Source organism: Mustela nigripes, chromosome 12 (assembly GCF_022355385.1).
Source record: "Mustela nigripes isolate SB6536 chromosome 12, MUSNIG.SB6536, whole genome shotgun sequence".
Classification (NCBI taxonomy): Eukaryota; Metazoa; Chordata; class Mammalia; order Carnivora; family Mustelidae; genus Mustela; species Mustela nigripes.
The window spans coordinates 118,871,538-118,884,649 of NC_081568.1; the positions used below are offsets into that span (position 1 = coordinate 118,871,538).

The window sequence follows — 13,112 nt, forward strand, 5'->3', positions numbered from 1 at the left end:
AGGGTCCTGGAATGGAGTCCTGCATCAGTCTCGTTGCTCAGTGGGGAGTCTGTTTCTCCCTCTCCCTTTGCCCCACCCCTCTGCTTGTACTCTGTCTTAATCTCTCACAAATAAATAAAATCTTTAAAAAAAAAAAAAAAAAACCAGGAAAGTGATTTCTGCTTCCCTCAGACATGCTATCTCTAATAACTATAGTCAACTTCTTGTCATTAATTGATGATAGAGTAATGCTTTCATAATATCTATACATAGCAATATTCAGGTAAAGCAGACTGTACAAATACACAGATTGCAATCCAAAAAGTAATGCAAAAATTATTTCTTTTTTTTTTTATGAGAGATCTTTGTTTCTATTAAGCATTGCCTTTCTAATAAGTGGTGTAAACTTGATCTGAGCCAATCAAGTTTTCTTTCCTTGCCCTGGGGTTGCATCTAACTTCTGAGAGAGGTTAATGGAAGTATCAAGACATTGGATGGGGTAGAAATGGGGGACTAAGGAGAGCATAGGTGTCTGTTCTGAATTATCTTCTACCAATGATATTATCAGTTGAAACATCAGTTCTAGTCTTTGGGAAGTCCTGGGCTGGATCAGTGTCACTTTATGTGACTCTCGGGTATGTATGAGTCACTTCTGCTCTCTACTGTTACCTCCTAAATAAATTACCCATATAAAAATCATTCATTATCTTAGCTCTGGTTTCAGGATGAACTAAGCTAAGGCATAACTTTAAAAATGACAATTTTAAAATTTGGGCGAAATCTTTGTTTAGCTATGGGATCAACATTAAAAGGTGTATGATTTAATATTAGCTCTTTTTTGTGCATGTGCTCTAGACTCAGGAATGCACAATTTGAACGGGATAGATGGTATTGATAATATAATGTACAAATGGAACTTTTATTGTATAGTCAGTTTTGTTGGCACAGTAAGGCTGCATGACAAACTACCTCAAGACTCAGTTGCTTACAACAAGTATTTATTCTCCTGCTCCTAAGTTGCCATGGTGATAAGTGCAACTTATTTAGGCAGCTGTGAGTTGGCTGGATTTGGTTCCATAATGTGAATCTGCTCTATATACATTTGTTCTGGAAACAGGCTGTAAGGACAGTAGTTCCCAGAGGCATTTACTCTTCTCGTTGCACTAGAACACTGAAAAGCAAGAGCCAAGCCAAACTGTGCAGGCAAATTGAAGGTCTTTGCTTGCATCACATCCATTGGCTAAATTAATCACTGGGTCAAGCTCAACAGGAGATGGCCCAGGAAACTATACCCGGTCCACAGGGGTTGAGGGAGTGGAGAAAATAATAATCATCATCCTGTGTATTAGTACTGTAGCCTTGCAAAATTAGGAGGCGGTTAGGAAAACATTATTCTTCTTCCTTATGGATTTGAAATTTATATTTAAGAATTAACATTTATCTTCATATGTACTTGGATTTGTACTTGCAGCCTGCATATGGCTAATCTAAAAAATTACCTCATGGGCATTCAAAGCAAAATAGAGAGCTATCTTCAGCTCTCCTAGTGGGTAGACTTTGAAGATGGCTGGATTTCAAGGACAAAAGCCAGATAGAAGTGTTCTTCTGGAATCCTTGAAAAAATTATTTTAGTTTGACTGAGTATTTATGATTCTGGAGAAAGGAATGGAGTCTGGGGAAAAACCAACCTCCTTGGGAGGAAGAGGTCAGGTTCTGAAGTAGTAGGGTGGTCATTCTAGCGATGGAGGTTTGATGCAGGAGAAGGATGTGGACCTGAGGATGGGAGATCAAAGTTGGAAGTCGGAAGTTTCTGATGAAGTGGCCTCTGGGGAGAGTCGAATGTTGAGCTACTGTAGCTGGCCTATAAAGAAATCATTTTTTACAAACTGTTGCAAGTCCTTTCACACATAGTCAGTCCCTTTAGTTTTTGTTCTTTTTTTCCTCAACACTTCAGTGAAGGCTCAGTCCTATCACTTTGGATGTTGTGAAAAAAGTAAAAGACTGAGCTATGAAGGAAAATACTTATTAAGGTAAATTCTTAAATTGCCTTTGAGAAAGCCCATTTTTCTCAAAAGAAATTAGCATCTTAATATAAACTCTCAACTTTTCTTTTTTTTACAGTTCATTTGGAAAACACAGTAAGAGAAGGGGATCTTGTTTTTGTTGGAAACATGAGCTTTTTTTCTTTTTTGACTTAGTGAGAAACCATTTATTCTTATGTATAAGCATATTTTACATATTCTGGTTAATACATCAAGTGTGTAATGTGGGAGTTCCCTTAAAAATGCTAAGACAACACATGTTAAATTCAACTACACATTGTATTAGGCTATTAGACAAATGTCACTTTTAATATCGCAACACATACATATTATACTTTTTTTTTCCACTGACAGAGGAACATGCCTTTCAAAAATATTTTATTGGATGAAACTTTCTTATTCTCAGGAAATTTTTGTTCTTTAATATAATTTATTATGCCTTTTAAAATTCTGATAAAAGCATTGGTACATTATAAATACCTGTAAAGAAAATAGAGTTTAAAATTCCGAGGAAATTATTATATAAGTTTCCTCTTTTACATTTTCACAAAAATCCACACAGGCACTGAGAAAGACTGACAAAAATATATTATGCCTGAACAATATACTCCAGGTTGGAAACATTCAAACATGACTTTATTTAAATATTAAAGCTTCTCTAGAGTGAAACTTTGGCTACAATCCAATGCGTTGGTTGGCATCTTAACCGGGAAAAGATATGTTAGAAGGATAAAAAAGAAAGCAGTGAGAATGAGAGTAGGAAAGGGGAAAAGAAGAGTTTTTTTCTATTACCATTCATTGGTAATAAACCAATGGGCCCTAGCTTTGTTTTTTTAGTTGACAACTTAACTAATAACTCTCTGGTTCTTTCTGGCTTTAATACTTCTTGATGTGCTGCAATTTTCAAAATTCCGTCCAACACTCTGTCTCCAACAACATGTGAAACTTCTAAGGATAGAGCGATACTGCAGTTGTTTGAGAAAAACATCCTTGAAGCATCATGGGGATTGCCCTGCAGATACTCCGCTTGTGCACAAATACAAATGGTAGACTAGGAGGTGAAGCTTGGTCTTACCCACCACACTTCAAACCATAGCAAGTGACAGACTCTAGTCTCCTCTTTCTGCTACTTCATCTGTAGCATCCTGAAGTCGCAACTTTACGAAAGAATTACGAACAACAAATGCAGTGGGAGAGTGCCGGCATTGTAGGTGACAGGAGCCTTTGTGAGTGCCTAGAAATTGGGAAGCTAGGGGTTGGCAGCTCATGAATTCAGTATAAACGGTGTCCAGGGGAGGCGAGATGAAACAAATATATCGAACTGGATTTCAGAGGTACTTTTAGGGGTCTCAAATGCCATTTTCCCCCACCTATAATTTAACTGGATCATGGCAAGTTCTCATAGTTATTGATTATACAGATCTTACCTGAAAGAAGTAGATGATTTTTTTTTTTCCTGAATGCATTTACACTTTGTATGTGTTGTTTCATGCAGCAGTGGGAAAAATGAGATGCTTGTTGGGTGCTGACTGGTAGGGTTGCTACAGTGAGCAACATGGAGCAGGACACATCGGGGACCCCACACTCAAATCTAGCTGGGCAGCTGCTATGCAGCACTAGCCAACTGTTGCCAGGAGGGAAAATGGGTCTGAGAATCAAACTTTATGTGAAATTTCATATTTTCAGTAATCACTCACATTTTGAAATCATTTGACATGCCGAACAAAATCTACCTGAGGGACAAATAGGACCTGTGGACTGGAGTTTGTGGCCTCTTGAGTTAAATCCTGGAAGCAATTTGGTAAACAATTAAAAATTATCAGCTGTGATATTGGGGAAGAGCCTTCAGTGGCAAGGAATGAACATTCAGTCTTAAAGAGCCAGAAAAACCTGTTCCAATGAATATAATTTAAAAGAAAAATCTCCCCTTGACTCTCCCCATTATAAATATTTTCCTGTTTACGTTGGTTCTCTGTGTCGTGAGTGGTTTCCTGTTAGTATTGTTAAAAAAAAAAATATGACTAGGAATTTGCCAAGTCCCAAGGTAAGTTTTATTCTAAGAAAGTAATATGGATTAGTTCTCTCAGTATGCAGCTTGTGGCTGAGAAAGGAAATAGGTAACAAAAACCTTCATAAGGGGAAACCTCCATAAGGGGACAGAGCACACACAGGTCCTGGACACCTTTAGAGTCACAGAGCCCTCTACACGGCTCAATAAGCAAAGAAAAATGGTCTAAAACTGCTCAAATTGGGTAACACAGATTTCGAGGACTGTTTCTGGATCTCGATGACTCTCCTTCTTCCCAAAATGGCCAAATGACCACTCCCTGAATGCATAGAACTAGGAGGTAGAAAAGCCAAGGGAATGGGTCTAATTGTGAACTCTTTTCACTTAGAAATTTTCTAAACCCTCTTGGGCATCACAGTTCAAAGAACCATGTGGCAAAGACAAGGGACAAGTTATAAGAGCAGTTTTCTTTGCTCTCATTCTTTGCATATTACGTCTTCAAATTAATCTCTAGTCTAGGCGATGCCTTTTCTTTTGAGAAATGAAGTGGGAGGGCTCAAGGAGGCATTCTAGTGCAGTGTGAGGACCATAAGCGAAATGAACTGTGGCTCCAAAAAGAACCCAACATTTCACTTGTGCACGCAGAGAAGATAGGTTTTGAAGGAGCCATGATCAATTCAGGAAGTGGGATTTTCAACCTGAGCTTGTCCCTTTTACATGTCTAGTTTGGGAAGCAAAAGCAAAAGTACCACCAAAGGATATTATAAGCATAAGAACCAATGGCAAAAACAACCACTTCAGACACAGGCAAAAATCTAAGGGGAAGGAGGAAGCATGAATATTTCCAACTCAGGACCACACACGGATGTCAATTTTCTTCCCTCAGAATGTCCACCAGAGCCTGGAGCAGCCGGTCGTCTCTGTGCTTATAAGGTTTCGTGTTATAGAAAACATCAACGTAGTCGTTATATAGACTGTCCTCAGAGTCTTTAAGCTGGGAAGGCTTGTTCAGCTTTTCCAGGGCTTCATAGAAATTTTCATAAGGGATGTGGAGCTTTGCACTTGGAGACTTCTTTGGTGATTGCTTTGGGGGTGAGTTTTTGCTGAAAGCACTTTGTAGGAGTCTCAGCATAGCCTCGGATGGGGCTGCCTCCACCAGCTCATCCCTTCTGCCCCCGGAACTGCTGCCGTTGGGGCTTTTTGATGCAAGGGGGTTCTTTTTCAGGTTCTCTTGCGTGGGCTGCTCCTGAAACACAGAATGCCACCGACAAAAGGAAAAAAAGTCCTCTTTAGAGCGAAGCAAGCCAGATTTGGCCCATGCCTACTGCCTACTCCATGGTCTCAATGGGAGACCATTGGAGAAGCAGAGAGAGCATGAGGCTTAGAAACACACTAACTCAGGGATCAGTCTTAATTTTTGTGCTTACCGATGTACCCCTGACACCTGTTTCACCTCTCTGAACTTCGCCTATAAAATGGGACCAAGAATACTTCAATGTCTGGTGGTTTTGAAGACTGAATGAGATGATGTATGTATTGCTCTCCTTCATTTGTAAGCCTGCTATAGTAGAATTCGTTTTAGGGTATTTAATAAATTTGAATTTGTTAATTTAAATTTATAAATTTTGGATGAAAGGAAAAAAATGTTTAAATAATATAGCTTCATCTTATGGAAAGTAAATAGTTGACCATTCCTACTCCCTTTCCTCCCTGCCCATGTTTTGGGATGATATTAAAATATTCAATAAGTCCCAGAGAAGGCACTAACAGTGCTGCATGTGGAAGAAGTTTCCTGGAGGCCCCTTGTTCTGTTAGGAACTACCGTTTCAGCCCTGAGTTTTAAAAAGGGGTCTTGGGAGAGACTAGGGTGATGGACTGGCTAGGGCAGAACTGGATAGAGCAAAGAAGCAGCTCTTTGTCAACCATCGTGGAAGTATCTCAACGTTTTCACAGCTACTATGTCTTATTAATAGCCCTTAAGGAATCTTGGAAGGAGAAATACCCACAAAGTCCGCTTGCCTCTGGGATTGTGAAGAGAAGGTCCTTGGAAAGGGGGGGAGGAGTGGAGGAGGTGGAGCTACTCTGCAGAATATAAATGGAGGCAGACCCTGAGTTGACGACCTCACACAGCTAGTTTATAAGTTTCTTAAATAAATATTATGTCTTTGTATCTTCCAAAACACCCATCACTGAGTCAGACGTCAGGAAAACTCATTCTGGGAATTCTGATAACCTACTTCTTACATCTGAGGCTCTGTGCTAGATGCTGGGCGATTAAGAGATAAAGAAAATGGGGTCCCTGCCCACTGTCTGATAAGGGAGAAGCCAGCAACCTCAGTGAGCCGACACTGACAGGAATGGGAATGACTGACTAGCTATCCTATGAAATTTTCTCAGAGAAATTGTGATTCAGCAGCTTCCCTTGGAGCTGCCATGAAATGTCAGCTAAGGAATTAGCAAAGAGAAGCCTACAAGACTTGGTTAGTTGAGCCTTGTTTTTCTTTTTGGAAAATGAACATACTAATGCCTACCTTCTCTAGGTTAGAGGGACCACTGATGAAATGGCACAGTGCCAAACAAACAAACAAAACAAATAAAAAACTTAAAAATCAAGTGTAATACAGATGTTAGGCATGTGTGATTTGTGCATAAAGAGAGCCGTCTTTACAATTTGTTATGTCATAAACGGAGAAAAGTCATGTCAGAGGATTTCATCATTTTGAATTCAGCAATTTTAATTGCTAAATTCTGGACAAAAGAATCAACTTAAGAAATATTAGACCTTTATGGAAAATGGGTTAGCACTCGCTTCCCTTTCCTCCCCACCCATGTTTGACTTACTTCCTGCCTGAAAGTTAGATCTAGCTCCCCTCACTACATTTTGACTAGGGTTCAAAGAAGAGTGTGCCAAGAACCCTCAGGAACAGAACCACACAGACCTCCCCTCCATCCACCATCTTCTCCACTCCTCTTCTGTCGTTCTGAACAGTATTGTAGGAAGTGTACACACGAGGCTGTTTCATGTGTTCTGGCTGAGAAGAGGTCCCATGCAAAATCAGTTTCCAGTTGACAATTCTTCCTTCATTTTGCATTCTTCCAGACTAAGGAATAAGCATACACATGATTTTAGGATGTGTTCTAAGAAACGTCAAACTCGTCAAAATAACTATAAGATCTAATTTAAAAATTCAGAACATTCCATGGGTAGAGTGCTATGTACAAAGAAGCAAGTCACCGGATTCACTGTTGCCATGAAAAATGGCATTTTCTAGGTTTAAGGATTTACAGCATGATTATTTGCTTCATTTAATTAAAAAAGCAGAACTCTTTACATGAATGTTCTTTTCTATTCTGTTCTTGGAAAGTTGACTTTACCTTCTATAAATAACATTATATTTAATAATTATCAACTTGTAGAAACATTCCAGTGGGGAGGAAAAAAGCCTCTACCAAGCATTATGAATAGCCTTCAGTATTAACCAGCCCTTAAAAACTGTATATTTATGGAACAGTAATGATTTTCAGAAGCTCAACCATTATGCTAAAAATAATATGCTGAAATGTAAAATATCTAAAAAAAAAAAAGTCTGCAAGTGTAAAGTCAGATTTTATAAACTTGATATAAAATAGTCTCATCTTGATAAACATATTTTCTTAGTTTTCTTAAAAATTGGGTTGGGGCACCTCAGTGGCAGTCAGTTAACCATCTGACTCTTGATTTTTTTTTTTCTGTGTGTATTTTGGCTTTTATTTTTAATTTATTTTTTATTTATTTTCAGCATAACAGTATTCATTATTTTTTCACCACACCCAGTGCTCCATGCAATCCTTGCCCTCTCTAATACCCACCACCCGGTACTCCAACCTCCCACCCCTCCCCCCGCCATTTCAAACCCCTCAGATTGTTTTTCAGAGTCCATAGTCTCTCATGGTTCACCTCCCCTTCCAATTTCCCCCAACTCCCTTCTCCTCTCTAACTCCCCATGTCCTCCATGCTATTTGTTATGCTCCACAAATAAGTGAAACCATATAATAATTGACTCTCTCTGCTTGACTTATTTCACTCAGCATAATCTCTTCCAGTCCCGTCCATGTTGCTACAAAAGTTGGATATTCATCCTTTCTGATGGAGGCATAATACTGCATAGTGTATATGGACCACATCTTCCTTATCCATTCATCCGTTGAAGGGCATCTTGTTTCTTTCTACAGTTTGGTGACCGTGGCCATTGCTGCTATAAACATTGGGGTACAGATGGCCCTTCTTTTCACGACATCTGTATCTTTGGGGTAAATACCCAGGAGTGCAATGGCAGGGTCATAGGGAAGTTCTATTTTTAATTTCTTGAGGAATCTCCACACTGTTCTCCAAAGAGACTGCACTAACTTGCATTCCCACCAACAGTGTAAGAGGATTCCCCTTTCTCCACCTCCCCTCCAACACATGTTGTTTCCTGTCTTGTTAATTTTGGCCATTCTAACTGGTGTAAGGTGGTATCTCAATGTGGTTTTAATTTGAATCTCCCTGATTGCTAGTGATGATGAACATTTTTTCACATGTCTGATAGCCATTTGTAAGTCTTCATTTTGACTCAGGTCATGATCTCAGGGTGAAGCCCCAGAATGGGCTCTATGCTCAGTGAGAAGTCGACTTGAGATTCCCTCTTCCTCTCCCACTGCCCCTCCTGCTCCTGCTCACTCATTCTGTATAAAATAAATAAAGTAACCTTTAAAAAAACTGAGTTGAAGAACAGAGGTCAAGTTCAAGAATAGGACCACTTCCTAAGAATATTTTCTTGCTCTCTCTAAGGAAGTAGGAATTTTACAGATTCTGGTTCTAAATTACAATTTTAGCAGTCTTTAGGAGAAAGATACTCTCGAATAAAAAAAGGAAGAATGACTATAGAATTTGTATTAATTAAATGGAGATCTTCAGAAATTTAAAATCAATTCTTTTTAAATAGTTTTCTAGATTTTGAAATCTAGTACTGATACTTGTAACATTTCTATCTTGGGAAAGGTCAGATCAGAGCTCTATTCATTAATGTGCTCAGGCTCTTAAAAATGCTGGAGAAATGATGCAAAGGTAGATAATTCAGATGTTTTTGGCTTTTTGTTCAGACATTCCTTACTCTATTTTTGTCACTGTGAGTTACAATTTTAGAAATATACCAAAGAGTGTTAGTAAACAGAGTGAAAGAGAAATGAGAAATGCTTTTCAGCTTGTTTCATAACTGAAACAAAACAAAACAAAGATGTCATGTTGAATAAGATATCTTGTCCAACAAGTAAATAGCACTGCAGTAAATATTGGTAAGAATTTCTTCGTGTGACCTCAGCAGAAAGTCATAGCAAAGGTTTTGCAGCATTTCACTATCGTTCTTAGTACAGGTGATTCTGGTGACTGGGCATGTCACAGGGCTGGCTGCATTCTGACTTTGGAACACTTGGATTTGTCACACTGTAGTATTACTAACCAATGTGTCTTCTTTTCTTTCTTGTCATAAATCTTATTTATTTAGTCAATCGATCCAACCAATCTATAGAGCTAAGTGGGCTGAGATTGAAACTCTACACCTTTTCCTTACGTTACTAGGGAGTGAACAGAGCTCCTTACGGCCTTGATGAATGATGATACGAAACTCAAAGGACTTCAAAATGTTTGAAAGTGAGCCTGCGGTCCTCTATCTTTTCATTTATACTTACCATGTCTGTAATTCGCAAAGTCCAGGTGCCTATGGGATTCTCTCCCCACGTGTGAACAGACATGAAGTCCCAATTCTTAAAGCCATTAGGAGATGTATCCCGCTCTCTTTCAGCCAACAGAACAGTGCTGGTCCCTATTTTCATACAGCAAACATCAGTTAATGAATGTCCTAACAACTCTGAAAATAGGATAAACTCTAGCATCTGCTAACTGAAAATGAAAAATGGGAGAGATTAGCCCCCACAACTTTCCCTTTTTGTAGAAGAGCAGGATAGAGACATTCATTTAAAAAAAAAAATGTTTTTATCCATAGCAGTTCGCATATTGCCTGGCATATAATAAGTTCTCAATAAATATTTTGGTAAAATATTGAATGAATATATTGGTTAAGGTTTATTTGAATAAAGAGAACCCATAGAACTACATTTATAGAGTCAAAGATCTAAAATACGTTTTAGTGTAGGCCTAAAAAAATAAAGCTATATCAACTTTGTAATTTCCTGTCTAGTATTAGTACTAATTGTTAAACCTAAGTTTTCAAATTTCAGCTCTCTCTATAGATCTCAAAATGAAACGGTCAAGTTCATACTAGGGCCACCAATAAGAAAACATCCCACCCATACTTCAGGCCAACTTCAATATATCTAGAAAGCATTACTCCAAAATTAACAGAGTCCTGTCCAAACCTCTAGGAAGTTTATATCCTGGAAGGAGATGATAACGAGAGCTCATCCTTCCTCATACATAGCTTATAGCAATCGAATTTAGTTAGGTAAATCCTACTAAAACATGAAAGAGGATTAGGAAGCATTTCCTGGTTGGATTATAGTTCATGGTTCACAAGCTCTTCCCCATCCATGATCTCATCTGAGTTAGTACTTTCTCAGGGAAGGGTAATTGCCTGTATATAATATCGTATGGCTTTTACAATATCATCATGGACTATTTGTTAGTTTTCTCAGTCCTCTTTCGTGGATCAGAATTCCTAATTTTTCAGTTGATACCTAGGATGTGTCTGATATATCTGTCAGCATTATTAACTATCAGAGTAACTTTCACTAATGTGTTACCTAAGAGAAATGAATGATATTAAATGAATGGTAAAAATGAGAACATTTTTAAAATATATAATTCCAGAAATATTAATTGATATTATTTGAATAGACCTTATTCTCTGCTTATTGAAGGACAAGTGGGAATGAGTAGGCAGAGTTCTGATGCCAAGAAAAATTAAATGAAATGAAATGAAAAATAGGCATACTTTTTTAAGTCCTGAAAAACATCTATTGGGAAACTCAGCAATATAAATAAAAAGAAAACCATGGATTTAAATTCATTCAATATACTCTTAAAAATGGAAACAAATGCTTTAGAATAAACGAGATATTTTTAAAAGGTTTACCAGCAGCAGAAGTGAGTGTAACATGAAGGTCTCCTCTTCGGGAGTATTCAATCGTTGCTTCAAATTGCACATGTTCCAGGGACTTGATGGCATTTTCTTGTCCTTCACAAGCTCTTGTTGGAATTTCAATGATAACTTCTCCATTACCTTTCAGGGCTCTAAATACATTTTTTAAAAATCACTGAATAAAGTACATCATTTCTTCTTTGCATTTTAGGCAAATATATACACATTAGTCTTGTTTAGATACTCAGCTAAGCTCTCTCTGTTAATGACTAGAACCCAAATCAGAAGTAACTATAAAGTATAAATGCTAAAGGCTATTACAGAAATTAAAAAATAAAAAATAAAAGAAATTAAAAAGGTTATTACAGAAATTAAAAATTAAAAATAAAAATAAAAAGGTTATTATAGAAATTAAAAAATTAAAAAATAATAAAAAAATTTTTAAATTCTATACTTTTTATGGTTCACAAAAGACTACTAATAGCCAAAACAACCCTGAAAAAGAAGAACAAAACTGGAGGCATTACAATTCCTCATTTGAAAATATATTTCAAAACTACAATAACCAAAGCAGTATAATACTGGCTTAAAGACAGACATATAGACCAGTGTAACAAAATAGAGAACTTAGAGTTAAACCCATGTGTATATGGTCAACTAATCTTCAACAAAAATGCCAAGAATACTCAATGGGGAAAGAGCAGTCTCTTCAGCTCAGGGTGCTGGGAAAACTGGATATCCACATGCAAATTAATGAAACTGGACACATATCTAATGCCATACAAAGATCAACTCAAAATGGAGTAAAAACTTATACACAAGACCTGAAATTGTAAGTATAGAAGAAAACATATGGAAGAGGCTTCATGACATTTGTCCTGGCAGTGATTTCATGGTTAAGGTGCCAAAAGTACAGGCAACCAAAACAACTGGGAATACATGAAGCTAAAAATCTTCTGCATATCAAAGAAGACCATCAACCAAATGAAAAGACAACCTACAAATCAGGAGAAAATATTGCAAATCATATATCTGATAAAGGGTTAATTTATAAACTATATAAAGAACTCCTACAGCTCAATAGCAATAATAATAATAATAATAATAATAACCTGCCTGAAAAGTGAGCCAACTACTTAAATAGACATTTCTCTAAAAAAAGACATACCAATGGTTGACATGGAAAAAAAAAATTTAAACTTCACTAATCATCAGGAAAATGCAAATCCAAACACCTATCAGGATGGCTCTTACCAAAAAAGGCAAAAGACAGCAAGTGTTGGAGAAGATGTGGAGAAATTTGAACCCTTGCACAATCAGTGGGAAAGCAAAGTGGTACAGCCACTATGGAAAACAGTACAGAGGTTTCTCAAAAAAATTAAAAAGAGATCCAACAATCCCACCTCTGGATATTTATCCAAAATAATTGAAAACAGGATCTTAGGATCTCGTGTTCATTGCAACACCATTCATAAGAGCTAAGATGTGTCTATTAACAGAGGAAAGGATAGAGAAGATGTGGAATGGAACATAAGCTTTTAAAAAAAAAGATGTTCTGCCATGTGCAGCAATATGGATAAACCTTGAAGACATTAAGCTAAGTAAAATAAGCCACAGACAGCGATATACTGCATAGTTCCACTTACATGAGGTATCTCATAGTCAAATTTGTTGATTCAAAAAGTGGAATTGTGGTTTCGTGGGGGTAGGGGAAGGGAAAAATAGAGTTACTAATCAATGGACATAAAATTTTAGTTAAGCAAGATGAACAAGTTTTAGAAATCAGCTTTATAACAGCTGTACTTAGAATCAACAGTAATGTGTTGTACACTTAAAGATTAAAGAGGGTAGATCACATGTTAAGTGTTCTTACCACAGTAAGATAGAATAGAAAAGAAGGTTTTAAGGAACACAGATACAAGAATACCATACTTTTTGCTGTGGGGTTGAATGGCAGGTTTGCCTTGA

At 37.3% G+C, this 13,112-nt stretch overlaps 1 protein-coding gene across 1 annotated transcript in view; it reads right to left on the reverse strand.

Moving 5' to 3' along the window:
• Positions 1-4,774: 4,774 nt before the first annotated feature.
• The window catches only part of PCSK1 (proprotein convertase subtilisin/kexin type 1), a 42,045-nt gene continuing 33,707 nt past the window's right edge, over positions 4,775-13,112 (reverse strand). The window contains exons 11-14 of the mRNA XM_059416672.1: positions 11,139-11,296; positions 9,736-9,869; positions 6,969-7,130; positions 4,775-5,275 (exon numbers count right to left, since the gene is read on the reverse strand). Coding sequence (XP_059272655.1) covers positions 4,898-5,275; positions 6,969-7,130; positions 9,736-9,869; positions 11,139-11,296 — 832 coding nt within the window. The 3' untranslated portion in view covers positions 4,775-4,897. The remainder of the gene's footprint in view (positions 5,276-6,968; positions 7,131-9,735; positions 9,870-11,138; positions 11,297-13,112) is intronic.